We start from the raw sequence: 27,230 nt of genomic DNA, 5'->3' as shown, positions 1-27,230 counted from the left end.
CAAATTTGCAAAGAGCCTGGCAATTTAAAAGCACAACTAATTCATGCATTAAACAGAATTAAACAGGGAGCACAGATTACTTAATTCCCTCCATGACATCTCCCAGGATCCATATGTTTGCGAAGCCAGGAGGCACTAATGTTTTCCATTTTGGCGTTAATTAGTGATTTAAATCAACAGAACGGATATATATTAGAATCAGCGTTGCATCATTTTCTGACGGTAAACTAAGTGATTAATCACCGTTTCTCGGCTATTCCGGCTTCATCCTATCAGTCTTTGTTGTTGTAATCCTTGAGCTGTTTTTTCTTTCTGAACGTGTGCCAGGCATGTGCTTCCTATGACAGAGAGGAGTTCCAGGGAAATTAAATCCGTCATAGGGACCGTATTAATGAGCTTTCGCACGGCTCTGCCTCAGAAGCTCTCTGACTCTGACCTTCGTCGCTGAGGCATATAGGGACCAGCGGCGGCGGCGGCGGTGGGCGTAACGGCGCCGATTTTCTCGGACAACGTTAACCTCCTGCCGAGCCGAGGGGGGGATTTTTATTTATTTTTTGCTGCAGGACTATCTATTTCCTGTAGAGTAATTACGTGCTGACAACAGGCCGGTGTGACAGTAAATGAGTTAACGAGAGACGAAGATTGAGGGAGAGAAAGCACACAAAGGAGCTATTTACCAGTAGAGGGAGCCCGGCTTGATTATGACCTTAAACATGCTCCCAAAAAATAAAAGATCCGCCAATAAATACAGCCGTTAACAACTGTGGTTGACACGCTGCTACCTTATTAGATTTAATTTAAGGAGGCCCTGTTTCCAGTATGTGCAGATTCCTGTTACCATGATGTCACCTGCAGGTTTCTGTGTTTCCTAATGCGACTCCTCGGGGTGTTGACATAATGTCCCCCAACTGGGTCAGACGTTTACTGTGGAGGCCAGCCAACATTACCAGGCACTTTTCACCTCTTTGCTCTGAAATCCATACCAATCCCGAACCCCGGTGACAAATTACAGGTAACAAGGTGAGGAGCGGTCATCGGGGTCGTCGACGTAACATCGGGGGGCCTGTTTGGAAACATGAGAATTTGCTGCTTTTGGAGCTGCGAGAATGAACCGTTTTTGTCATCAGTTAAGTCTGTGGGTTACTTTAAAGCCGACTAAATGTCCGAAAACTGTCATAGTGCTGCGTTTTAAGAACCCGAGGTGGTGCGTGATTGATAGCTCCAAGGATTCTGCAATGAAAGAACAAAAGTCAGTCCTCACATGTAGGACAGTGAACACGTTACCTCGTTAAACAACTATCCAAATGGTTGTTCACGATAACCCAAATTGTTGATAGTTGTCTGTAAATCCACTAATCAATTAACCCAATTCTCACTTGTTTGGATTTTCTGTAAACGCGAGGTGGTCGTTTTTCATTCTGTTTGACATTTCCATCAGAAAAGCATCAATACAACCGTCAATAATTACAATAATGAGTCGTCTCTGGCCCGGAGAAGATGATTAGAGAGAGGCGGAGATAAGGAAAGGCAGCAAAGTTCATTGCTTTTGTCTCCCAAGGTCATTTATGAAAGACTGTCTGCTTGATGGGTCTTCCTCTCATCACCATTCTCTTTGAATTAGAGTAATTTGCCCACTCTGATTGGGGATAAATTGAGTTCGTGATATGCCTGTCAATCACCCATTAATAAATGAACAATAGCCATAAACATTAACCAAGTTTTTCCCCCCATGGGATGATGTCAGGACCAACTTTTGGCTCGGAAACTTTGCTGGATCCTGTCAGCGCTCTGATTAAAGACGTTAGAGGACTGTGGACACATGCGGTAAAAGTGACCATTTTATTAGATTTGCTTTATCAAGAACACACGTCCATATGGAACCGAGGAGGCCCGTGTTTTTCTTTTTTCTTTTTCTTTATGGCTTTCTTTTTTTTTTTGTTATGTTGTGTCATAGCTCTGCTCAAAGCTGGCCAATTTAAACTCATCACTCTGCCCTAATTAATTCCACATGCTCTTATTTCGTGACCGTTTTTTTTCTGGAGATATGAGCAATAGTGTGCAGATCCTTTACTTAAGTTAAAGTATTGTGCTAAGAAAGAATCACTGAGGTTAAAACACCCTGAAGCCTCTCTGGTCATTGATTTAACTCATAAAAACTCAACTCTGTGTTTAAGCCTTTTCCATGTAAAGAACCCCTTCCTGCCTTAAACGTAACTCTTCAGCTTTGCTTCCTGTAGGATGCATGAATCTGTTTAGTCCCTGCCTCCTTCTCTACCCATAACTCCCCACTCTCTGCAGCTGGAGCACACCAGCTCACCTAACACTGCGAAACTACTCCAGTTGTAATATTGGAGAAATCCAGTCATGCATGTTAGAGTTGGAAAACGATTTTGAGACAAATACTGATCCTACAGGATTGGTTCTTTGGATGTGTTACGAATGAAACCCTGGAAGTTTGAATCTGGATTTCTCAGACTGTCGTTGGTTTAGTGCAGTGTGCTGGGTGGACAGCCATGGTACCGACTGATCATTTCACTCATGATATAGCATAAAAAAACTAAATATGACTAAGTTAGCAAGGCAAAAAGTCTGATTTCATAAGAGAAATCCATCACGTGAGCAGCTAATGGCAGGTTAAGAAGTCTAAAAACAGTCGGTCTAGTATCAGGGTTGGTGTAGTTCAGCCATGGTGCCATGTTTAGTACCATCTGCAGTGACATTTTGAATTCCCTACGATCCACTGTCACAGAAGAGTCATGACAGTCATAATTGGCAGAGACTTGTTTCTGGGAGAACATTTTGGAACCAGCAACCACTCCCACATTGATGAGAACTAACTCTTTTAACAACTCATACACATTTCAAACATGACAAAAGGCGCCCAGCTATACAAAGGTTGTTCTTTTTATGGATAAGGTGATGGTCATTTTATAAACGTGTTGCTTGTTTTTTTTGTTTAAAATCTGAAAAGGCGCCGCTAACTAAAGCTGACAGATATGGATTGGCATTCAATAAAGCCTCAAAATGAAGTGGAGCAGAAATCCAATATATCCTTCAGAAGCAGCAAAAAAACAAAAAAATGGAAATGTTCAAGTAAAGGACAGGAACCTCAAAATGGCACTTCAAAGTTGAATTAATGCTCTGAGTTACTTTCTATGGCTGGCAAACACTTTCCACATTTGGAAAACAATGCTGGAAGCATGTGTCCTTCACGCTTGTTTTTGTACCATTCAAGGGATTTCGCCCGCCAAAGAGTCTCCTTCAAGCTGCCAAAGGTGTTGTTTTTCATTTCAAATCCGATATTTTCGAGATCGCAAAGAACTGCTGTCAAAGTGACTTTGGAGTGTGTCCTTGTGTGCTTTTTCCGGTGCCAGTCATCGGGCTAAGAATGACTGTCATCTGGAGAGCCTTTTATCGATGCGTGTACGTATGTGAAGCCTGCATCCCGTCTCTATGCGTACGTAGGGGGGGGCAGGGCCTCATCAAGAGCGCAGATGAAAAGAACAGCGAGCCATTTGTGTTGGAAAATCAAAGATTGCTATGAATGCATTATTACATGGATGCCAGTCAAGGATGGAGCTGCGGTTGCTTGCGAGAAGCCAGGCTCTGGGGTTTAATAAAGCTGAACAGTTGTTAATTTGTTTTGGTGGAACAGAGCGAGCGGGAAGGAGCTGTAAAAGAGCAGCAAGAAAAGGGTATCTGGAGATCTGCAAAGAACTGAGGAAGGTCATCTGCTCCCCTGGAACGGCAGCTCGTAGGCTGCGGAGAAGCATTTATTTAAGAGCGCTGATAAAACCGGGAAATATTTCATCGTGAAGTGCCATCAGGAAGCTTTAAGCTGCACGCGCTGCTTTGGCTTTAGCTGGACAGAGGGTTAGATGTCAAGGTTAAAACCGGCCAACAATAGACTGAAGAGTGAATGAAATATAATAACAGAAATGGTGTTCTCACCTGGACATCCAAGAAGTTTTTTTTTGGTTTCTGTGATTATTGCAGCCAGGGGTTGTGACCTCTCCAAGGGCTTCCAAAATTATCAGCAGAGCAGATTAGGAAAGCCAACAAAATCATCTGGTCTTCACACAGTTTTATTTATTTAGGAACGGTCATCTATGTCTGTTGGTCAGTCTTACTGTTGGTAGGTTGGTTCAAGAATTCATGCAATGTGCCATCAACAATAGAATATATTGGTTCAGACATTCCTGGTTTCCACCGGATGAATCTTGGCGATTCAAGGTGCGATCGGGAACGTTACCAGAGCGCGTCTATAAAAAGGAAAAACCTGATTTAAATTTCGCCACCGTTCCCTCTGAAGTGGTCTTTAGTGTGGTGTTGCATCGCCCCCTACACTCCTGCCATAGTTAGACGGCTCTCTGGAAGTCCTGTTATGGAAACTTTAAGGTGGATTTCACCATGGATCTCAAACTTGTGCAGGAATTCTGTGTCAAACTGACCAAGTTGGGTCTATGGGTACGACTCAGCAGTCTGAGATTCTCCAAGACTGAAGACGGTGGATCATGTTAGCAGCGGGCTCATTGTTTTGTGCGACATTGACAGGGTTGTGCAGCGTGAACTCATCCCACAGGGTGAGACTATTCACGCCAAGGTCTACTATAATGTCCTAAAGCTACTTCTTCATCTTCTTTCATGTAAATTTAAGCTAAAGGATTGCTGGTTTGACACAGTGGAGGAGATCTAGCCGATGTTTGCAGATGTGGCAGGAGCACTGGGACCTGGGTATCGCTGCACAAGATGACGGCTGTCAAATTTAAATTTGTTTTTTCTTTTTATTGATGCAGCGTCTGAGCCTTTTGATTGCACTTTGTGTCTTGAAAATATCTCGAAATCTATAGGATGACTTAGCACAATAGATTTTGTAAAGACGTTCATGGTTTGTGGATGGAGCATCCTGCAGACTTTACCTTGGTTTCAGCACTGCAATAGGGAGTGACGCTTGTGGTTTTGATATACATGGCCACTGGATAGATTGAATTTGTAGTAAGAAAAGAAGAATTATCTGTATGAACCACCTCATGGCAATGCAGATTCATTTACCCCTCATTGGAAGGTTCCAACACCTTGGTTAAAGACTTCTCACCCAGATGTCCGAAAAACCTTTCAGTCTAATTTAGCACAAGTTAGAAGCCTACATGCATTTTTACATTCACATATTTTACACTATCGTCCACCAGTCAGTCATATAAAGTATTGGTATGTGAAAGAACACAACAATGGCCGAACACACCGAGCACACACACAGTACACAGTTGATTTAGTTGTTTTTTTTTCTTAACAATGCTGCAAAGGAAAGGCCAGATTTATTGCTCAATTCGGTCACAGGTCTGTATCACATTTCCGTCACCCACGGGCAAACACACACACACACACACACACACACACACACACACACACACACACAGTCCTCATACACAGACATACAATCCTCCCATCTAGCATTGACTTTATTGAGGCAATATAAACGGCACAAGCTCTCCTTGTGTACACTGGAGCATAAAGGGAGGTGATCATGGCCAGAACGCTGCTTTATTAAGACCTCTGTTTACACTCTCCTTTATTGAACGTATAAATAAGGCTTCGGGTCCTGGTGCCACTTTTACCGCTCCCTGAATGCTGCTGGTTGCTCTTAAAACATTCCCGCTAACAAAAGCCACTTACAGTCGCGCTGCACACGCCACACGGTCCCGCCACGCTCCGGCTTCACCGAACGTCTGTCCACCGAGCATGTGGAAAAGAAATGAGCCCGCAGACTATTTCCACTAATATAATACCATTTATAAGCGGGAATCAAACCTCGTAGCGCACCACATTAACAAAACGCTTATTCACTTGTGGACTTTGAAGTCAAGGAAGCGAACCTCGTCTTCAAAGTTGATGCCACAGAAAAAAAGGCGATGGCCATGTGTGTGTGTGTGTGTGTGTGTGTGTGTGTGTGTTGGCTTCATAAATGGGCTAAACCACAATGTGGACTTGACCTTTCTCTGTCAAACGTTCCCTCTGTTTTCCCCTCATCTGTTTTGTTTATCCGTCCGTGCTTTTCTCAGAGGTTGTCATGCGCTGCCTTACTCAGCACCGCCACCTCCCCCAGACGGTGTGGTTTTTCTGGGGGCTAATGAGGGTAGAAATCTTCTCTCTCTGGCTGGTGTGTGTGTGTGTGTGTGTGTGATGCCGTACCGTCCTTTGCCGGAGCCTGCTTCTCATCATCAGGCTGGAGCTGGGTGAGGACTGCTGAGCTGGTCACCTCTGGCTCTCCACTATCAGCTGGAATGGCTCCGTGATGAACTCCAGAGTGGCGGTGGTATCCTCGGAGGAGAACCAGAACAAAGCTCAGCTGGGGAGCGTTCCTCCTGACCTGGGTTATTAATGCTGGATAATAAGCAGACTCAGCAATTTAGGGCGGATGAGTCATTTTCAGAGAAGGCGAGAAAGGATGTGAACCCCCCCCTCACACACACACAAATCTGCTGGTAATAATAATCCGCGATGAGTATATTCCCCCGAGTGCGCTTTATGTTTATATGTGTTTAAAAAGTGATTGAAAAGTTCAAAACATACCATAAATTAGGCTCAGACCACACGCACAACTTCTCGCAAGTCCACTGACATCACCCTTAAATCCAAATCTGCTTCCCTGCTGTTTGGAAACGCTCAACGGAGCATCTCTGGGAGGAAACCGTAAAGAAAAAAAATAAACAAGCAAACATTTGATTTAGTGTGTTTGCACTGAAACAAATGGTGCTAACAACCCCTGCTGTTTTAGTAAGAGACCCGAGCTCGGAAATAAGTTCCCCGCTGCAGGGAGCTGATTACTGCAGGAACCCTGTTACCAGTGTCCTCCAGTAGCTCACTACTGTTCCTGCGTGCTCACGATGTGCCACTTACAAGAGCTTCTTTCTCCTCGGTTAAAGGTAGCGAGGTTCTGCTCGGGCTAGAGGCCGTTTTCCCACCGCTTCATCTGCTGGCGGCGCGCTCGGGGAGGTCAGCGTTGGATTTGGGGATGAATGTATTCTTTAAATGACTGGCAAACGCGACGGGGGTTCTGAGTGTTCCAGCCGTTCGGAGGCTCGGTTAACACCCTGTCAGAACAGTGAGAGAGGAGATAAAAGCGTGCTGGGAACAATGCCCCAAAGCTACGTCTAATCCCCGCACTGCATCCTGGACACTAGCCCCGTGTTAGGAGTTATCACAGCGGCAGCAGCAGCAAGCCGAGCTCCTCTTCCTTCAAAACTCTCCGCTCCTCAAGAACTATGGAGATTTATGCAGCTCGAGCAGCAGAGGGGGTGGTTACGGTTTCGCCAGAAGCTACCAATTCTCATTGCTTGATGTGCTGTTTAGCGGCGCCACATTCATGTCTTTATGGCAGAGGAGACGCGCTCTATTCAGCTGATAGCCTATAAAAAGGAGGTGAACATATGCTCAGGAACGCCTCGGATATAATGGACATGGCGTTTTGTCACCACAGATAATTGGTAGTTATGACAAACAAACACATTCGGGGAGCGTTCTTTGTGCGCCGTGACACAGAATCGCAGCATTTGCATATGCGACGGCTTTTAAGTGACACTTTGCATCACGAGGCAGCTGCTGCTGTTCTCGTGTTGTTCACGACGGCTCAGGGTTTAATAGTTCTGTCATCAAGTTTAGATCAAGTCCTTATATTCTGTGTCCGCAGTGGATGGACGTGGTTGGGTTTTACAGGAGAGAAAATAGAGTACAGAACACTTTGAAGTCTTTTCTGTACTCTCACATGTCTTTTTTTCTTTCTTTCTTTCTTTTTTTTTTACAATTTTCTTTTGCAGGGAGTCTTTTGAGCACGACTGTTCAGCACAGACCAAAGCAGAAACACTATGGGACCACAGTACCTCTTCAGCTCGTTGGACAAGACTGGAAACCAATCAGCCAGCTCACATCTCAGGTAGAGAACAGCACCTCACAATATGTTTTATTTCAGTTTACCTTCTGTTTGTCTGGCCTGCTCTGGTCCTTATGTTTTGGTCAAAGGTCGAAATTTGCACCCGTACTGAAGAAATCTAGACGTAAGCTTCCTTCCTGAGGAGGATGAAGGCTCCACAACGTTCTGCTGTCAGAATACAAATTCCCACATCTAGTGTAACTTTCCAGAATCCAACAGGTAGATTGTGTTTGCTGAATGCATTCATGATCACGATTCATAAACCATTTTGTTTTTAACGATGCCTCGGCCCCTCAGTCTCACGCCAGCCTCAGGGCAAGCTTTCAATTTCCAGTCCCACCACCGGGAAGCTTCTTAGAATAGCAGCGTCGTCGGTGTGCATTTTGCATTGTGTTGGCCGAGCACGAGGAGCTCGCGGTAAATCTTTTCCAACAAAGGCACGCCGTGAAACCTGTTGCATTCGCAACACTTAAACCCACATTAAAGCCAAGATTGGCTTTCAGGTTTTGCTTTGCATTTTCCAAGTAAATTACAGCCAATCAAGTGTCTCCTACGTGAGCTGTGAACATGCAAGATTGCAAATTTCTTCCTCTTTGGATGGCCGTGTTGACGGGTTGTTCAGATTCCTAGCGCTGAACAGATAATCGATCTCAGGTCGAAACTGCAATTTGAAGCTAATCAATTAGGAAATATTGAAGGCTGCAATTTAGGATATACGGGGTGTTTATTGGATGGAACTTGACTTAAAAAACAAGGAAAAACCCAAATTAAACCGCTCTAGTTGTCAGGAAAATTACAATTAGATATTTTCCCCATTCAATGTATGGGTTCAATATACACGATTAGTCTGGAAGTTCCATCCATCCATTACCTATACACCGCTTAATCCTCACTAAAGTCATGGGGGACTGGAGTCTATCCCAGCTGACTCAGGCTTCACCTGGACAGGTAACCAGTCTATCACAGGGCTACACTTAGAGACAGACAACCAAGCACACTCACATTCACACCTACGGACAATTTACAATCACCAATTAACCTCAGCATGTTTCTGGACTGTGGGAGGAAGCCGGAGAACCCGGAGAGAACCCACGCTGCACGGGGAGAACATGCAAAGAAAGATCCTGGGCATCCTGTCCATGCTGCGAGGCGACGATGCTAACCACCTCTCCACCGTGCAGCCCCAGTGTGGAAGTTATTTCACTTTAATGCAAACTGAAGTGAAAATGATCTCCAGATTCTGCCGTGACTACACGATGAATCTCGGTTTTATTGTCATAAATTCTGCCTTCACGTCAGGACCGGCAGTCTGTTTGTCCGCACACAGTCGTGTTGAAACAGCCGTCGTTGTTTCTTTATGTCGAGTTCGTACTTCAGGCGCAGACAGCTGTACAATATCTGCATCTCAGGAAAAGGAAGAAAACACTCGACGACCCAGAGGAACATTAATGAAGTGTTTGAAATCTGTGATCCTTGGCTCTGTTTGGTGTTCTAATCCCAGGCTTTATCAAAAGAAAATACGTGGCTGCCAGGCAGTTCTAAAAAACACAGCTTGAGCTTCCAGGTTGTGTTATTGACTCAATTCATTTGTGAATTAATTTGTTCTGGCTTAGCCAAACAGACAAGGTGCCACAAGGTTTCTTTGGGATGCTTTTACCCAAAAGACTAAACAACAAAACCTCAGATCAGTGAATTAGAGAACAACGGAGGTGAAACGGAGTGCTAATTTAAATATATAACTCCTTAATAAGAAATCTGTGTTTCCTTAAAAATGCCGGTAAACACGAGTCAAGCCGTGCAGATGGAAACCTGTCTGGACGAGGAGGAGGAGGAGGAAGAAAAAAGAAGCAGAAAGTTGAGTCCCTCGTGGTTTGGAATGATACTGCCTAAAACCTTAAGTGTTCTGCTTCCATATCCTCTTATGATCCACTCGACATTCTTCTTCACGGGGGGTGATGGATGACTTAACCGCTGCTCCTCGCTGCAGCTGACCCAGATTGAACTATATGTGTCAGATGTGTGTGTGTGTGTGTGTTTTGGTGGTTGCCCAGCAATATGGAGAAAGTGAGACAGAGGAGGGTTTCTTGTGCGAGAGAGTTTCTGAATATGTGTGTGTGTGCATGTGTGTGTGTTTTTTCTTTTTGCACAGCGCGACTGACAGATGTGATATATACGACCCCGTGCCACTTCATCTGACTCTAACAGAGACGCACGGTCGCTCCCAGCGTTCTAACTCAGGGGTGCCAACACTCATGGCTCTCCGCGGGATTAATGTCAAATGGAACAGAAACATAAAGCTAATCCTCTCAGCTCTTGTTCTCAGATACAAAGTAGCTTCATGAGGATTTCCGACTGCTCCCATCAATTGAAAACAGTCGTCTCGGGTTGTTTTCTCACAGCGCTGCGTGGCTGCGATTTCATCAGGGCTGGAATAAAAGAAGGGTTTTAAGAGCCGCTTGCTGTTTTGTGTTTTATTGCCACACACACAGCAGCAGCATCAGCAGCAGCAGCAGCAGTGATCTTGATTTATTATGTTAAATGGTGCTAACCAATGCTGCAGCATTCGAACCATCTTTCTTCAATCAAAGTGACTCCGTGACTGCCTCCAGAACCAATCCGTCTCATCCCTTCTCTTGTCTCTTCAGAGTCACCCTGCATCGCTGAAGCTCCTGATTGAGGCGGAAGGTGAGCAGCTGCTCCTGGCTCTGGAGAAAAATGAGTAAGTGTTCCTCCATTCATACTTGGCCCTCAGCTCCTAACCGAGTGCTTTCTGGAGTACAAATAGGTGACATATGCGGTGCCCAGGGGCTACAAGTGGGGACGTAGCCAGGGAACAAGGGGAGAGGGTGGAGGGAAGGATTTCTCTCTGCTGGTGTGGGCACGGCGTTGCTCTCTTTAGTCTTTTTTTTTTGTGTGCGCTGAAACAAAAGAGTTGAAAGACAGAAAAATCCTGAATGCATCAGCCAGACATTGATGAAAACCGACATCTTCCTCCCTCTTCTCGCTCTATCTTTTCATTTGATCTATTGGCAAAACACAGGGGAGAAGGAGGCTTTGTTTGAACGCAGCAGACGCTCAGCGCTCGGTGTATTAAGATACTGTCAACACGGTGTCAGTCAAGAGACCGGCGAGGAGGACGAGGAGGAGGGAACATCGTTTGAAAGAGATCAGGTCATCGGCATTGGTACAGTTTGACAGAGATGCAGCTCCGGATGTGTTCCGAGGAGTGTTTGTCATCTTTGTGTTTTTTGTTTTTCTTTTTTTTTAAACACAAAGACCGATTCAGTGTGGCCTCAGTCGCAGACGGTCTCAGAGTCGAGCGCGTTGCTGAGAAGAATGGGACGTGATTGATGGAGCAATATGTTTTCCATCCAGCTCGGCTGCCACACATGAGCAACCAGGAACAAGCAAAGCTGTCTGTGTGATAGAGAGAGAGAGAAAAAAAAGGGGGAAAGCAAAGAGAGAGGGAGAGAGGAATGGGTTTTTATGCCACTGTCAGCCATGAATCTCACTTGTTTCCAGGCTTAATGTATGTAAATTCCACCTGCAAACTGTGGGACAAAGCTTTCAACACGAGGAAGTGAAATTTTATGGCTTACCTGCTCCGAAAATATCTATTTTTTTTTATAGGAAATCATTCTTTCTGTTGAATATCCCGGCTTTGCACAGGTGGAGGGATTTTGCAAAGCTGACTTGCAGATTGTCAGAATTTCAGCAGCCCGTATTTATAGCGGGGAATTACATTTTTATGGGAACAACTATGTCGTTTCAAAGTTTTTTTTTCTTGTAATCAGCTGCTTGAGAAAACACCTTCCATCCCCTCGTATCACCCACATGATCCTCGCCCGGCGGGCCTGTCACCGTTGTCCCAAAGCGTGAAATGTAAAGAGCTCAAAGCCCGCAGCCAAGACGAACAAACACAGATGATGGAGAGGTGCAATCTATATCTTTCTAATGAGCTTGAGCTTGATGGAAAGACTTTACACAAACAAACCTTCGTGCATTCCAAATACCAATCTGTCAGAATGTGCCGTCAACACTCGCGGCGAGTCTGGAGAACGAGGCTTAATTACTGGCAAAGGCTGCTCTGTAATAAGTCAAAATAATTCCTCGCAAAAAAAAAAAAAAACTGTGAGAATGGAAGCTGCTTTACGAATGTTTGACAGGACGGAACACGTAGAGGACACGGCTTGGACGGGGATGCGTGTTGATGAGCGCGCTGGCTCGGACCGGCGGGCCGCGGCCAGAACTCAACCTGCTGCGCTGACATTTAAGCGAAGGTTCTCGTCTGAGGTTGCTGGCAGACTGGCTGCGTGCCGCTGATGAAATCCAGTTGTTCAAACACAGCAGGCATCTGTAGAGGAGGAGAGGAGAGAGAGAGTGAGAGAGGGGAAAAAAATGTGGTCCAGAGTGAAATGATTTGAATTAAACACCCGGATTTATTCTTGTTTTCTCAGGTCTGCCTTAATAAACATTGTTGGCAACCAAACGTTGGGGAGACGTGCTGCTCGAATGGTTTCGGTTGCGCTGAGCGGTGAACACGCTGAACTCACGTCAGCGTGATGAAGCAGAGGCTGGCAGGAGAATTTTAGCACAACCTGCATGAAATAATTACATTTTTTGTTTGTTTCTGTTGCCTCTACAGAACTTAAGTCTCACTTGTTAATCTCAGTGTGTTAAACGCGTGAACCAAAGCTCCAAAATCACAAGAACAGGTAACGCACATCAGTGGAAGGTTTTAAATTGTCTTTACCCTCCAAGCACTAAAACCCGCCAGTGGGTTTGAAAGGCAGGCCACCAGAAAAACAGAAAAAACTGCTAAAAACTCAACTTTCTGATGGTCCTTGAACTACTCGTCGTACCAAATTGAAGCTTAAAATCATTCTATCTCATCAAAATCACTTTATTTTGCATCGTTGCCAAAATAAAACCATTTCCAGTAACCAGATTCTGTAAAAAAAAAAAAAACCCTGAAGATTATGCGCCTCTCTGTCCAAACATAAATCCATTAATGACTCAGCTGTGACCAACGCTCACATGACGAAAAAATCTGGGACGTTTTGGCTGCGACTGACCTATTTTGCAACTTGACATTTGCAGGGCTTGTGTGTAAACTTAGAGACTCTTTGTGGTGAAAATCAGGTTTTTGTGTCCGTGGGGTGTTTTTATACGCCGGGAGACACATCCTGAGCAAAACAAAACCTGTTAAATGTGTAATGCTCATACACAGAGATGAGGTTTAGTCAGTGACGAGGGAGGGATTTTAAGCTGGAACCAATAAACCAAACCTCTGATAAGCTTCTGATAAACTTTTTATGCTCATGAGTTTTTACATTATTTGTCCCACTGACAGTTCTGTGTGACTACTGCCTTGTCTTTTTCAATCAATATCTGAGACGATTTGTGCTGCGTCTACTTGAGATAAGTCACAGTTTCCTTCATTGGGAGTGAGCTGTGTGGTGAATGACATTTGGAAAGCCTGCAACACGATGGAAACTAGTCCCGATTCTCTAAACGCGTCGTGCGAGCCGATCCAAAGCATTCCTCGGCGCGTCTGCTTCTTGGCATTAAGGGCGGCGGAAGCCGGAGACGCAGGCTTCGGATATTTTCTACAACGGCTCCGGACACACACTTACTGTTGTCGGGATGGAAAGGGCGCCGGCTGCCTGGAGCAAAATGTCAACGCGTGTCAATGACTGTGGATCAAAAAAAAAATAAAAAAATGGCTGCCTGGAAGATTTTCAGATTTAAAGAAACTGCAGCAGCAAAACCGCGGCGCAGCGCTGGACTGTCATCCGGTCGCCTCGGATTTCATTCTCTGAGCATCAGCATCAAATCAATGTGAAGACGTGTCAAGGCAAGTTAAGTCTATCAGCTGCTTATTTTAAAACATCCTCTGGGTGTTGTAAGCTCTCAGATTCGTGTAGGAAGTGGATCGGCAGAGGTAATAAGTGTTGAACGTCCCCCACTGAGCACAAATCAAACTCCATACAGTGCAGATGTTGAGTAGATGCTCTAGACTTAAACTGAAGACCTAGCTCAGTGACTAATCACCTCTTCTACCTGGCTAACATGTCCACACGGTGGTTTTTTATATGCTAGAAGACATATTAGGATGCCTCCTGGGCGCCTTCCTTTGGGGAGTTTCCAGGCTACTGGGAGGAGACCTCAGGATAGACCCAGAACTCAGTGGAGGGATTAAATATCTCATCTGACCTCCGGATCCCCCAGGAGGAACTGGAAGGCGGCGCTGGGGAGAGGTACAGTCTGGAATTACCTGCTTAGCCTGCTGCTACCATGACCTGACCCCGGATTAGGTGGAAGAAAATGGATGGGTGGAAGACGTATCACCAGCAAAATAAGGAGTCGACACCGTGTGAGCATTTCCACCTTGAAAATGCGACAGCCTCAAGATTCGAATCGGTTGGTGTGGCTCAACAAATCCAATATTATAACTTGTTTTGCAGAGTTTGAAGAGTCAAGAGAGGCAGTGATAGCTTCAATACACAGATGTAAGTTTTTAGAGGAAAGTCTACCACAAGTTTCGGTTGTTTTATGTCCAACACAAGCTCCTGTCATCCCGCTGTTTGCTCGCGCTCTCCTACACGAACACCATTTAACATTTTCCTGAACTGTAAAAGCTCAAGTCGTCGCTCGGCGCAGCGACGTGCGGCTGCATTTATCACAAAGGGAATGTGCATTACGGTAAGCCCGATCATTGTCATCTCCTGCGCCTGAGTCTGAGATGCCTGGTGGTATCTCATCTTCCTGGAACAATTTAGCCCGTAGATGAAAGTCAAAACAGAAGCTCTTCGCTTTGTGAAATGGTACCTATGCTTTTTAGTACTTCAAGGTTGAGGCAAAACCCATTTGCTTCCAATAAGCAGGCCGGCGTGTGTGTGTGTGTGTGTGTGTGTGTGTGTGTGGGTGAATGAGATGCTTTGTAAAGCACTTTGTTCTGCTCAGGTGGAAAAGCGCCATATACAGTGTGTATATTTATATATTTATATATCCATTTACCATTTCACATACTCTAATCCTGTTCATTTCCTTTAGCGCCAGTGGATGCATTCATTTATTCAGTTTCTTGCCTCTCCTTGCAGCAGAGAAACCCTTTAAGCTGCTGCACATCCAGAGCGGGGACAGTTACCGAGCTTTGACCACCGGCTACGGAGCCATTTCTGGCCGAGCCGCTGCAGCAACTCGTTGCCGCTTTGTGGCTCTGAATGCGAAGCCTTTGGGCACATCAAGATGAGAAGATGAGACCCGAGCTAAGCGAGGCGGCGTGCTCTCTCCGTCCACATTTCCCTTTCTAATGGACTGTGGGATGGCTGAGAGCAGGCCTGGGGCTCGTCAGCTGGACGGCGGATGTTTTCGGTTGCTCGAGGTTTCTCTTGGTGATGTTTAGGATTAAGGCGCGTGGAGGGGCTGCTGTGCATCTTGTGGAGTCGAAGGAGAACATGCAGAAACTTTTTTTTTCTGGACAGAGGAAGCGTTTCCCGAGAGAACGACCCGGCTGCAACCTTCTTCTATCTCTCTGGTGTTTGGAGGAACAATACAAACGCAGCCTGGATGGACTCCAGACACAATTTGCGGGATGTTATTGGACTCTGTATCTGGGACCGGACCGCTGCTCGGCTGTGACCTGTTGCTTTCTCTCAATGAAGACGTCCTCATGGCTCGCTGACAGCACGCACAGGAAGCAGCCTCTCCTGGGGAGCCGAACAAACACCAGGGTTAAAGACACCACACAAATAAGCAACTCCTCATCGGGGAAAAAAAAGAAAAATCCATCTCCGTGACCTCCTTTGTAAAGTTATTGTTCTGCGCCACACACGTATTGTTTAAGGAGCGACGAACTCAAAGACACCCATGTGGATCCAGTCCTTTGTCTCGTCATTAAATGAAGGGCGAGACAAAGAGTGTATTAAATCCTTCCCCGAGCCATTAAGTCAGACGCTTTTTCCCATTAGAGTTTAGCTGCTTTCTCAAGTTGAACACGTTTTATATTACAGATTTAAAAGTGTGCAATAACTACACTGTGAGAAAATTAGCGTCATTTTGTTTGAACAGTTGATTTAATTTGACTCTTTTGTTAGATTACAGATAATATTGATATTAATTTATATGTCAGCTGTAAGAAAAAAACAGGCCGAAACTTGTAATAACAAAACAAAAAAATTTGCATATTATTTATTTATTTAATAATTTATTTGACATTATTTGAAATTGTGTAAATGAAGGATTGAAAAATGGTAAATTATTTTATTTTGTTAAATTACTGATAATATCTTGTATTTTTTTTTAAAAAAAAAGCATTAATGTACATATTTACTGTTTAAAAAAAGGCCAAAACTATAAATATTGTCCACAGTTGGGGGAAAAAAAAAATCTGAAATATTAATTTATTCTTTTATAATGTGTGGCCCTGATTTAAACCCAAAGGAACTTTTTGCACATCTTTTACACGAGGCAGGTGCGTAGGAGAGGGACGAGCACATCCAACAAAACGGACTCCTCCACACTGTCTGACTGTCTGAAATCATCAATTTATTACGTTTCCATGCTGGACCTTCATCGGACACAAATGTCGTCGGGCATTGTTGCGCTAATAAATCACTGCAAGTTCGACGGTGTGCAGAAGTCTGTAACGTGTGTCCAGCGTGCAAAACTGGAAACGCAGATCTGAATCTGAAATTCTGTTCGCATACTTTCAATTTTAGGTTTTAAACCGAGCCAACAACACAAAGCATTACAGATTCCTTTCACGAATTGTAAATGTGATTTCACCTCATAGCTGAACACCAGTAATGGCTCTTCTTCTTGAGCAGTGTTGATTAACTGGATAAAAACGAAAGCTTCCTTCTGTCAAATTCCCATTAGATGGTGCGTTCCCATGGTTACCTGCTACCCCAGTGTCCTTACATCACAGAGCTTTAGCAACAACACATGAATAAAAAAAAAAAAAGCACAACAAAAGATAGGAAGGAGGAGAGGAAGAAGAAGTTTTTTTAAAGACGAGGAGGAGATGAAGCTAAAATTGGCGATTTGAAGTATCCGTCCATGAAGACGCTGCAGCTCGTGGTTCCTGCTGAGCTCCCGTTGAGATGTCATCTAATTACAGCCCCGCTCCCCACGAGCTCGTCGACAGCTAGCAGGTCACATCCAACATCTGTATCCCCCCCCGTCGGCGCGTAATCAGCCTGTCGTCTGACCTATTAGTCGAGCTTTCCCAGAGAAATGGAGACGCATGGACGGCTGCATCGTGAGAGAACGAGTCATTAGCGGGCGTCACTTGCGTAGAGGCGGCATAAAGGCCATTTCAGTCACCAACCATCGGAATGAACCAAACACACAGCATCTTCTTCTACACTGTGAAACAAACAAACGTGCTTTACTGTATGTTTGAAATGCAAGAAAATGTTCATAAATAAGCAAAAATTACATGAGTGACGGCAAAATCTGAAACTGTGAATAACCATCAAATAACCACAACGAGAATTAAAGAAAGTTTTATTGGAATTTCACAAATATTTCATTTTTAGTTAATAAAAAAACCCAAAAGTCACATTGTAATTAATACAACCCATAATTTAACAGTAGATTCTTCCAAATTACTAGTTTTACAAGTGTTTTGACATTTTTTTCAGAATTATTTGAATATTATTATGAAAAATCCCGTTATTTGTTGCCTTTTCCTTGACCGAATTTTTTGGTTATTTTCTTTTTTTTCCCGTTGAAAAAATCTTTCTTTCAACGTTCAAAACAAGCCAGAAAATACACATGATCTCATGTAAAATTAAGGCCAGAAACTATATTTTATTTATGGTAAATTACTGCATCCTGTGTGATGGTTATTTTCTGTTTTTCTGTAATATTACTTTGGGGGTTTTTCACACTATAGGAACGCTCGTTTATTCTTTTGTAGACAAACATACACGTGAACTTTCTTTCATCAGCGGCTAAGTTCAAACCACAAACACACGCCATTGCTCTAAAATTCATTCAGAACCACCGAGCCTTATTTCCCAGCAAAGGATGCGCTGAAGCTTAACTCTAGCCTTTGTACCTTTCTAGTTACCCTTGCGGCTGCAAGGACATGATATACTGTGATTCATTAGTTTCAAAGACAAGCCTTGGAAAAGGGCTCATCTGGTCCGGAGCGTGCACCTTTCAACTGCTTCCTTCAAAAGGGAGTTTTTTGGAAGGAGCGTCCCTCTTTTGAATTACCTTCTCAGAAGCTCCAATTATTTTTAAGCTTAGAGCTGTAATTAATAAGTCGGGACTCCGTGTTCCTAATTAATTAGAAGGTTCCACCGGAAAGGTCTCAGAACGTCCCTTCTCTCAGGATGCACGGCGGCGAGATGCATGGAAACGCGCTGTTTTCCATTTTTCTGTGTTCATGTGGTAAAAGGAAGCTTCCATCCCGACCTTCAAGCTCATCTCGAAGCCCAACAGCAGCTACGCTTTAGTTTCCTGTTGCTTCAGTTCTGCTCAGACTAAACCTAACTCAGAGCTGGAGTTGGTTCTAAGATTCAGTTTTAATTCTCATCTTCTAAATGTTTCGGTTCTTTATGATGTGAGAAGTCTTTTTCCGTCACTTCATAGAAATCCTCTGACCTCGGCGCTGTATGTTTTCTGCGTTACGTTCTCGTGTTTTAAGGCATCGCTCGGCTCTGACTAATCATTTCTGCTTGATATGGGCTCAGCCTCCAAATTAGTTGTCATGTCTCATCTCCCACGTACGTCTCCAGCTCAGATTTAAGGTGAGCGCCGAGAAACTTTCCTCCTCCAGCAGATGAAAGCGAAAAACAGCCTCCTCGCGTCAAACTCTGCACATACATCATTCAGCACCGTGGCACAATCAAAGCAGAGCACATTTCTTGAGCTTTAAATACAAAAAAAAAACGAGGCAAACGAACAGTGAGGATTATGCTCAATGGCTTGGCTAAACCCACTTTTTTTTTTTCTTGTAATGCAGTGAGGGGTCCTCTCCTCTCCGGTTTGAGCCTGTTTCCAGACAGACCACAGGGGTCTCAGGACTGCAGCTGCTAGATCTATTCTTCAGCCTTCACAGCAGAGCACACAGCCAACTGAAACCTACCGACAGCAGCAGCTTCTCTCTGGAGGACGAGCCGTCGCTCACCGCTTCCCCCAGAAGAGCTCGTAGAGGCTCCTGCAGATGAAGATGCCGTATTGAAATGACGTATTTGAAATGAAAACGGTGTACATCGAAATTATTGGTGGTGCATTTTGTGAGTTTTCAATCAACTCCATCCCAAATTAGCAAAATCAAATCATTCCGATTTGGGAAACTGGGAGTTTGGCGTTTGGCTCGCGTGATGGTTGCAGATGAGGGAAGCAACCCGTCAAGATCTTCGGGGTGCCGCCGTGTTGGTTTAGTGATCAGGTTTTTTCAGAAACAAGTGAACAGTTTGGGGTTTTTTTTTCTCCTCTCTCTCTTGGAAGGCAGCAGACGGAGAGGCAACCAGACAGCCCTCACCCTGCTGTTTTCCATGTTTGGTATGACTCATCTTTGGAGAGCTCTTTCTTCCATTGTTTGGTCTCAAACCTGGTGCGCACAATTCAAAAGTCTGAACAATAGCTCTTTGTATTTTACCTGTAAATGCCAGCCTGTCATTTTAAACAGGAGCCTATGCGTCTTTTTTGGGGGGGACAGATTGCATTAAAAGTTATGAAAGGAGGTGATTTTAAAGGTAAAACCAGGACATGTGCTCCTCCTACAGACCGTTTACAGGCTGTCTAACATTTAAGAGAGCGTAGCGTCATCTCGAACATATTCCAGGAGGCTGATAACGTCAAAGCACGTATTATTTTCTTTTATTTCCATCAGATGTCGTATTTACACGACTAAGTTAATGGAGTTAGACGTGTTCACAGGTGCATTAAAACATGCAAGAACATTACAATTATCTGTTGTCGTCTATTTGGTAATTACAGGAAAATTAAATTCTATAAATTCTGCGTGTTTCTTCTTAAAAAGAAATCAAATTGCAAACTAAACGAGCAGATTTCTCCTCGTTTTCATCGCTCGTTTGTCGGCACTTACGTTCTGGATTAAAACAACAAAACCATGCGGTGGATTTGTCGTTGCTAATGTACGACAACAATAACCAAACTTGGAGATCGGGAGCGCGTCGTCTTCCCAAAACGCCCGCCGTAAGGCCTCAGGTGTTGTTCACAGACATGAGGGAAATAAGCAGCAAAATAAAGCGACGACCTCCAGAGGCATCGCTGAAGTGCAGCTATGAAAACAGAGCATAAAAACACACACCGCCTGTCTTTAGATGTTTGATTTGTGCGGCTATAACGCATGTTTCTACGCTGTACAACAGAAGCAAAGGTGTAAACCACAACCAAACAATGTGAACTGCCAGACACGATTGGAAACGTCTACGAGGACTTGATTTGCAATTTTCGAATGTGGCCCCGAGGATTTTCTCGTACAAAAAGTTAGTTTTAGCCTCAGTCAGCCAAGCCTCTCCATCTTTGTCTCGCTTTGTTCGGCCTCTTTCCCTCCCATTATCTGTCTTTCTGTCTCTTTCTTTGGCTCGCGGTCTTTCCCCTTTCACCTATTTAAGCAAACGCTCGCCATAAATTCGAGTGAAATCTCATTTTCTCAAGGCTCGGGGGTGCCAAAGGGAATAAACAAAAGCAGCCAAAGTTTTTGACCTCCGTGGCGGCTGACCATGAGGATAATCTATCTAGGCTCGTAGTCCTGGCTTCCATCCTCCTCTCTGACAGACAGAAAAATACATTTCCCGGTGTTACAGTGCGAGTTAATGTCAGCCGGGAGGGGAGTGCTCGCTCTCCTCGTCCTCCATCCTGTTCTGTCCGTTCTCACACTCCACTGACCTTCCTTTGACCGGCGCTGCCTGCGTGTGGGGTCACTGACTGAGCGAAGAAGAAGCCACGCGTGGTCATCATTCAGACGGTCAGACTTTGGGCTGAAGGAAGCCTTTCCTCTTTCAGCCGATGGAGGAGATGCGTTCCCCTTCTGCTGGCCCGCTCAGGCCGAGCACTGTCCTTGCAAAAAATAAATGCTGAATGGAGAGCGAAAAGCAGCATCCGTTCCAGCTGACTAGCGCTGCAGAAAAAAACAAAAAAAAACAAAACAGCAGCAGTTTCCCCTTGTTGCCCTCGAAGGCAGCATCTCTGCTGATGAACTGCTCCTGTGGTGAATTCATTTTATTTCCTTCTGTGTTCTGTCTTTTGACTCATTTGAAAGTTCAGATCTGCACACGACTCCGAACCTGTGTAGGAGTTAAAGTTCAGATGGCTCTTTCATCGCTAAATTTAACTTCGCGATAAAAGGATGCGGTGGAGGGAGAGCCGTGGACCGGGAGCACCGGGTCCTCTCGTCTCTGCACGTCACGCAGAAAAAGCAGACGCTCGTCATTAAGACTCGCTGAGATGGACACACGGCGAGTTAAAAAAGACATGATGTGTGACAGGACGGGAGGGTTCTGGTGTTCCTGCTTTGCTAGATGGGGTGTGAAGACGATCCCCCCTTTTCTCCTGAACACCAGCCTCCCCCCATCATCCCTGCACCTTTTTTTTTCCTTGTCGTCAGCAACTTCTATGAACTCTTGGGGTAAGGGACACGATAGGGTCTCCCCTCCTGAACCCCAAACTCCTCCTCACTCACTCTCACCTAATCCCTCCAGCGCAGAGGACAGGAGTTGGGCTGCCAACAACAATAGGAGCTGCCAGGGTTTGATGAAGAGGCTGTGGACTGCTCTGGGGTGCAGGGACCCAAAGATGGAATCAAAGGCCGACTCCATGACACAGTTTCCTTCAGATCATCGACTGGGTTTCTGCGAAGGGGTCACCGGCAGGTTGTGAATTCACCCGGGGTTAAGCAGGAAACTGCACTCGGTGACGGATGCAGGAACTTAGTTGATGGATCTGTATTTTTTTTTCTAGAATCTTGGAGAAGAAGTTCCAACAACAGCTCCGTGTTTTTACCAACACAGTGCTTGATTTGTTGACGCATGTTAGATGAGGAGGTTGATGTCACCGCTGTAGAGTTAGCTGAACTGATAAAATATGAAAAACTTCTCATTTTATCTGCTTTGAGCCCGACTGGCTCCTTGTCTTGCAATTGATTTTCCTCGAAATGCACATGGAAGGTAATAAACGGATGTGCAGCGTACGCCAGCAGATGAACTATTCCCACCTTTTCTTTATGCTCGGTGGGTCATCGATGCTGCATAAATGAACGAGGCCCAGCTGCGTGCTCCATCTGCACGCACTGATCTATGATGCGATGTTTGCAAACAGTCTCTCAGAGAAAGCCAATAATGTTCCACTTCCTGGGTGCATCAGCGGAACAACAGGAGCTATACTCCTTCCAGGGATCAATGGACCATGGATGATCGATGATCTGCTAGTCCATTATTGGGAAATCAATCACCGGCTTTAGAAAGAATATTGAAAGTTGATTTAAAGAAACGTGACATGACAGAATCTTTCATCTGTATTCACAGAAGTGAAAGCTGGTAAAGATTTATGAACTCCTCGGGGCTGGAAAACATAGAACTGCTTATTTTAAATCCGTTTCTTCGCACTTGTTACACATGCATGCAGATTCTGGCCTTGCACGGTGCAGCTTAGACTCGTTTCTCTTCAAATAATTTAGCCCTTTCTCCTATCTTTAATCATGAAGCTTTCTGTCAGTCATCTCCTGAAGGAATCCAGGGTCAGGGAGCATCACCAAAGCCACCCTAATACATCAAAATCAAGACTTGTGCTTTAAAGAGCGAGGACATCTTCCTCCCTGACACAATCAGAGGGGTGAAAGACATGAAGGGAGGGAGAATAAATTTGTATTCAGTGCTTAATTGTTTGATTTCCCTACGGGAATGCAAGGCGGCAGAGAAGGGCAGGAAGAGGATGGGGGGAACAAGCACTGACAGCTTTAATTAATTGAAATGCTGCCTTTTTCTACGTGCATTTACCTTGTGAAGAGAATGATAGGCTTGATTGTTTGAAGTTCCCTTGTCGCTCATTAGTTAAAGCACAAGGTTGCGGTGAATATAGATGTATTAGCTTTGGGCCTTGGGCCTGTTCTTTGCAAAGCATTTGAATTAATGGGAGTGCTCAGAGCTGTTGTATTAGCATGACCCGTCCTGAAAATGACTTTGCATTCACCCTTCCCCAGCACCTCCTCTCATTGTCAGCCTTAACCCACATACGGATCTAAAAAATCCACAAAGCAGAAAAAGTGAAACAAAGCCGATAAGTGCGTGATGCAATTAATTGTTTTGAAGGTGCACGTAGAGCCTTTTGTCTCCTCTTGGAATAAGAGGAGAATAAGAATTAAATGCAGTTGATTTCCATCTGTGAGGCTTTTAATATTTCCTGATTGTGTGAGTAGGCTACAGGAAATAAATGTCTAAAGGGCTGTTTCGACCAAATTACGACAAAGAGAGATATTCTGACCGGCTCGTGGGGGCACCTGAGGTTTTTGCACTTCTGAGATTTCTATTTCCACTTCAGTAGGAAGGAGCTGAATTAAATTTTGTTTGTGGTTCCCGCAATATTGTGGAAAAATACAATAAAGTCGAGCAGTTTCTTTCCTCCACACAGCGTCTTTGTCCCTCAGACCTCACTGCGAAAAGACTTCAGCTACGGTGGAAAGTAGATTCGGTGAAATGGACTCTCTGTAATTTGGGTGTTCTGGCTCTATTAAATTTTACTTTCTAGAGAGTTTGCAAAACACTTAAGGAAAACATTAAAGTTCTATAATTCCTTCCTGATTTTTTTCCAACGCAGGAGGGTTGAATAAGTAGTTTAGGAAATCAGACGGGGAGTGTTGCGGTTTGCTGATAGCGCTGAAAGAAAAGAATGTGTTGCATGATCTATAAGCCATGAGCTTGTTCGGCGTGGAAGACAAACACAATCCGCCTGCATGTGTTCGCACACACACACACACATGAGCGAGCTCCCACACAGACGAGGAGCATAAATCACGCCGAGCTACCAGCACATGCAGTCAGTCCTGCGCACAAACGGCGACACACACTCCCTTTTTTTTCCAGCACTCCCACAAACAGACGCACAACCGGAGCTCGTCCTGAGGGAGCTGCAGAGGCAGAGTGGAGGCCCGCTCCCTGCCACAGAGGAACAGAAGCCCCAAGGGCAGATAGGAGTAGAAAGCGGGATGAAGGATCTCCCCTCCAGTGATCCACAGCAACAAAGGCGATTGGAGAGACTGCTGCTTTGGCACCCGGCATAATTAGTTTCAAATAACAATGTCACTGACCCATGCCAAAGCAAAAGAGAGAGCGAGCGAGAGAATAAAAAACCGCCCACCTGGGATAAAGATTTTTCTATTTTTATTTGTTTTCCTGCAATTTGGGTTTGATTGCTATCACTTGTTTCGTTGCAGTCGTACGGAACAGAAAAGCTTCCATTTGACCTGAACTGCAGGATTTAAAGTTCACACTGTGCTGATCACCTGCCTTTAATTAGTCATGTGTCGTTCCCCCCGGTCTGTGGGGATCCCTGATATCATGAGCAATAAAGAAAAATGACTATTTATGTCTTTTCAGAAGAAATAGGAGCGGCTCGCCTCGCTGTAACTCACGGCCGAGCGGATTATTGCGACGTTCACGTTGGCTGTTGTCATAGATACCGTTCGTCCCACTTGGCGTGCGCATGCATACCTTTGGGTGACAGACATCGTGGTGTACGCAAAACAAACGCGAGCCAGATGTGACTTGATGTTACGTGTCAACAAGTGACAACAGACGAAGACGAAGAAGAAAGGAGGGAACATGCAGCTATGTGTAAAAACAGAAGACGATATCTGAGCCGGAGTCGAACCTTTCTTGTAGCTGCGATGCTCGAGACCGTCTGTAGTCGGGCTTTTGTGACTCTTGCAACACGCCTGATGAAACCACAACCGAACAACCAATGACAAGTTAAACAAACTTTTCATTATGCTATCAGGCTGGAATGGTTACATGTTACTTAACGCTGAGCTGTGGCTTAGCGAGAGACCGAGCGTTTACCCATAATATCCCGGACGAGCCCCTCGTTTGTTGTGATGTGGCTCAAGTGGCCACAACAAAAGGAAGACACATCAGAAACAACAATGAAAGCAGAATTTATTCAGACAAATTAAACTGAATTAAATAAGCATAATATGCGGTTGTGGAAAGCTGTGCATGTGTTGTAGGGTGCAACCCAAAGCATAAAGAATAAACCAATATAACCGAACCGGGTTTCAGAAAGAAGTCGAGAGCGTGATTATACGGCAGCCTAAGCAACCCAGGAACACAGTGGGTGCCACAGGTGTTCCTGATCACACTCAGCAGCCGCCTGCAGGAACCAAGAAAACAGGTTAATGCTAGAAAAACCCTCAAGACGACACCAACGGCATCCAACTGTGCCGGCGAGGTGCAGCTGGAAGAAAACAAGTCCTCATGACAAAGTGTAGCCTTCCAACAGATGACTCATGTGACCGTTCCAAAAACAGGTCACCAGCGTTTCCTCGTCTGCCCTCCACTAAGCTGCAGCACAACTGTCTGGCCAAGATTATTAGCGTTGGTCACCATCCACCGTCCACCCTGACCTACTGCCCGAAAGCTTTTCACCACCTTTTGTGAAACAGCATCACTCCACTTCCAGCTGCTTCTTCTTGTTCTTCCTTTGTGCTATTCTCAGAACTGAGCTCACTCACACACCAAAGTCACTCGAAGCCTTTGAACAACATAAGATGATGAATCAATCGAGTGAACTGTCGTTGATCCGTATGCGTCCCCACCCATGTTCTGGCCGTCATGTAAACCTCAGATTAATCACAAAGTTTAACCGCTGTTGCTTTTTACAGTGAACCGAAGGGCGCTCTGTTAAAAACAAACTTAACTGTAAGCTCTTAATTTGTATGTTAGTTATCTATTTGTTCATTTGATGTGTTTCTGGGTGAACTAGTTCATGTTATGGGAGCAGCTTTCAAGCAGTTCATGTGCAGGTTGCATATGGTTCCAAGAGCAGGGGTCAGAGGAAAAGGCTTGAGGACCACCTAAGGAAATGCATTTTTATCTGTAGTTTCCTTTTTCCCTCTTTGGAAAGTTGGACTCAGCGTTTCTCATATGGTATGGAAAACGGATCACGGGGTCAACTTACAAAACTGTATATACTGTGCAATGAAACGGAATTCCTGTTCAAGCTTTGACATTTGTGCTTCTGCTTTGAGAATCTAGACCAACTCTGTTATTCTGCTTATTGTGTGCAAGATTAGATCTACCAACGATGCAACAGAATGCAACAGGTTAAAGATTTAACAGGTTGTTCCTTTGGTCATGCTCCACCTCACCACCAAGCTTCATGAAGTTCGGCGTGTTGGTGTTTTGTTAGGAATAATTCCCGAAATCTCAATGCATAGTTGGAGTGACAAGACACAAAGAGGTTGTGTGTTTGCAGGTTAAAGAAGTTGATGGTGACAGTCGTGGCGGTATCACCCTTCTGTTTTTTTGGTTTGGTTGCTCCCCTAGCTGCTAACACAACATCTATTTCCTCTTTCTCATTTCTCGGTCCAGTGATCGTATCTCCTTTCGCTACATATGTGTAGATGTAAACATGATCCAAATGTAGGGATGACCGACTTCTTACAAGAAACAAGTGGTGTCTGTTGCAGTTAAACCAAAATATTTAAAAAAAAAAAAGAATATAATGACTTGTTATTGTAACTTGTGTATCTCAGTCTGTCTGCATCATTATTTCCACACTTTATCAAAGATTAGTGTTGCATTTCTGCTCTAATTTCAATTATCTTATCCATTGTTGGGGTGGTATTCATCATCCCGTCTCTGTAATTGGGATCCTGTGGAGTAATCCATCACGCAGACATTGCTCAGAGATGACACTTTATTGATTTCACGGGGCATGCCTGGGCTTAACCGCATCAATCTCTTGGTGACAGTCGCCGCAATAATTGCGTGCCACTGCTGCTAATGGCTATTCTGTTTGACCATCTTGCTGACCAATTAGCCACCCCGGGATGCCACGCAGGTGTTAAGAATCATAATGAGGCCGTTATGGCGAGTTGAAACTAGGATAACGACCGAGCGGACCAACTCTGAGCGCAATAAATATGACAAGTTTTTTTTTTCTTGTGGCAGTTGGTCTTGACACAAGCCACAAAAGATTTTCTTGTCTTTGGAATGTCGGTGTTGAAGCCAGGGTCGCCGCTGAGCTGCATGTTAGCTCGCTACTGAACATGGCAGCTTATATAAATAAAGTCAAAACCATTTGCCTTGATTTTTTTTTTTTT

The 27,230-nt window shown here is 44.6% G+C and overlaps 1 protein-coding gene across 1 annotated transcript in view; it reads left to right on the top strand.

Annotated features, from left to right (window-relative positions):
- adam12a (ADAM metallopeptidase domain 12a) overlaps positions 1-27,230 on the top strand; it is an 80,275-nt gene that overhangs the window by 5,888 nt on the left and 47,157 nt on the right. Inside the window, exons 2-3 of the mRNA XM_008285506.1 lie at positions 7,815-7,930; positions 10,573-10,646. Of these exons, the coding sequence (XP_008283728.1) occupies positions 7,815-7,930; positions 10,573-10,646 (190 nt within the window). The remainder of the gene's footprint in view (positions 1-7,814; positions 7,931-10,572; positions 10,647-27,230) is intronic.

This window comes from Stegastes partitus, unplaced genomic scaffold, assembly GCF_000690725.1.
Source record: "Stegastes partitus isolate 25-593 unplaced genomic scaffold, Stegastes_partitus-1.0.2 Scaffold405, whole genome shotgun sequence".
Classification (NCBI taxonomy): Eukaryota; Metazoa; Chordata; class Actinopteri; family Pomacentridae; genus Stegastes; species Stegastes partitus.
This window is presented reverse-complemented; position numbering and strand designations above follow the sequence as displayed.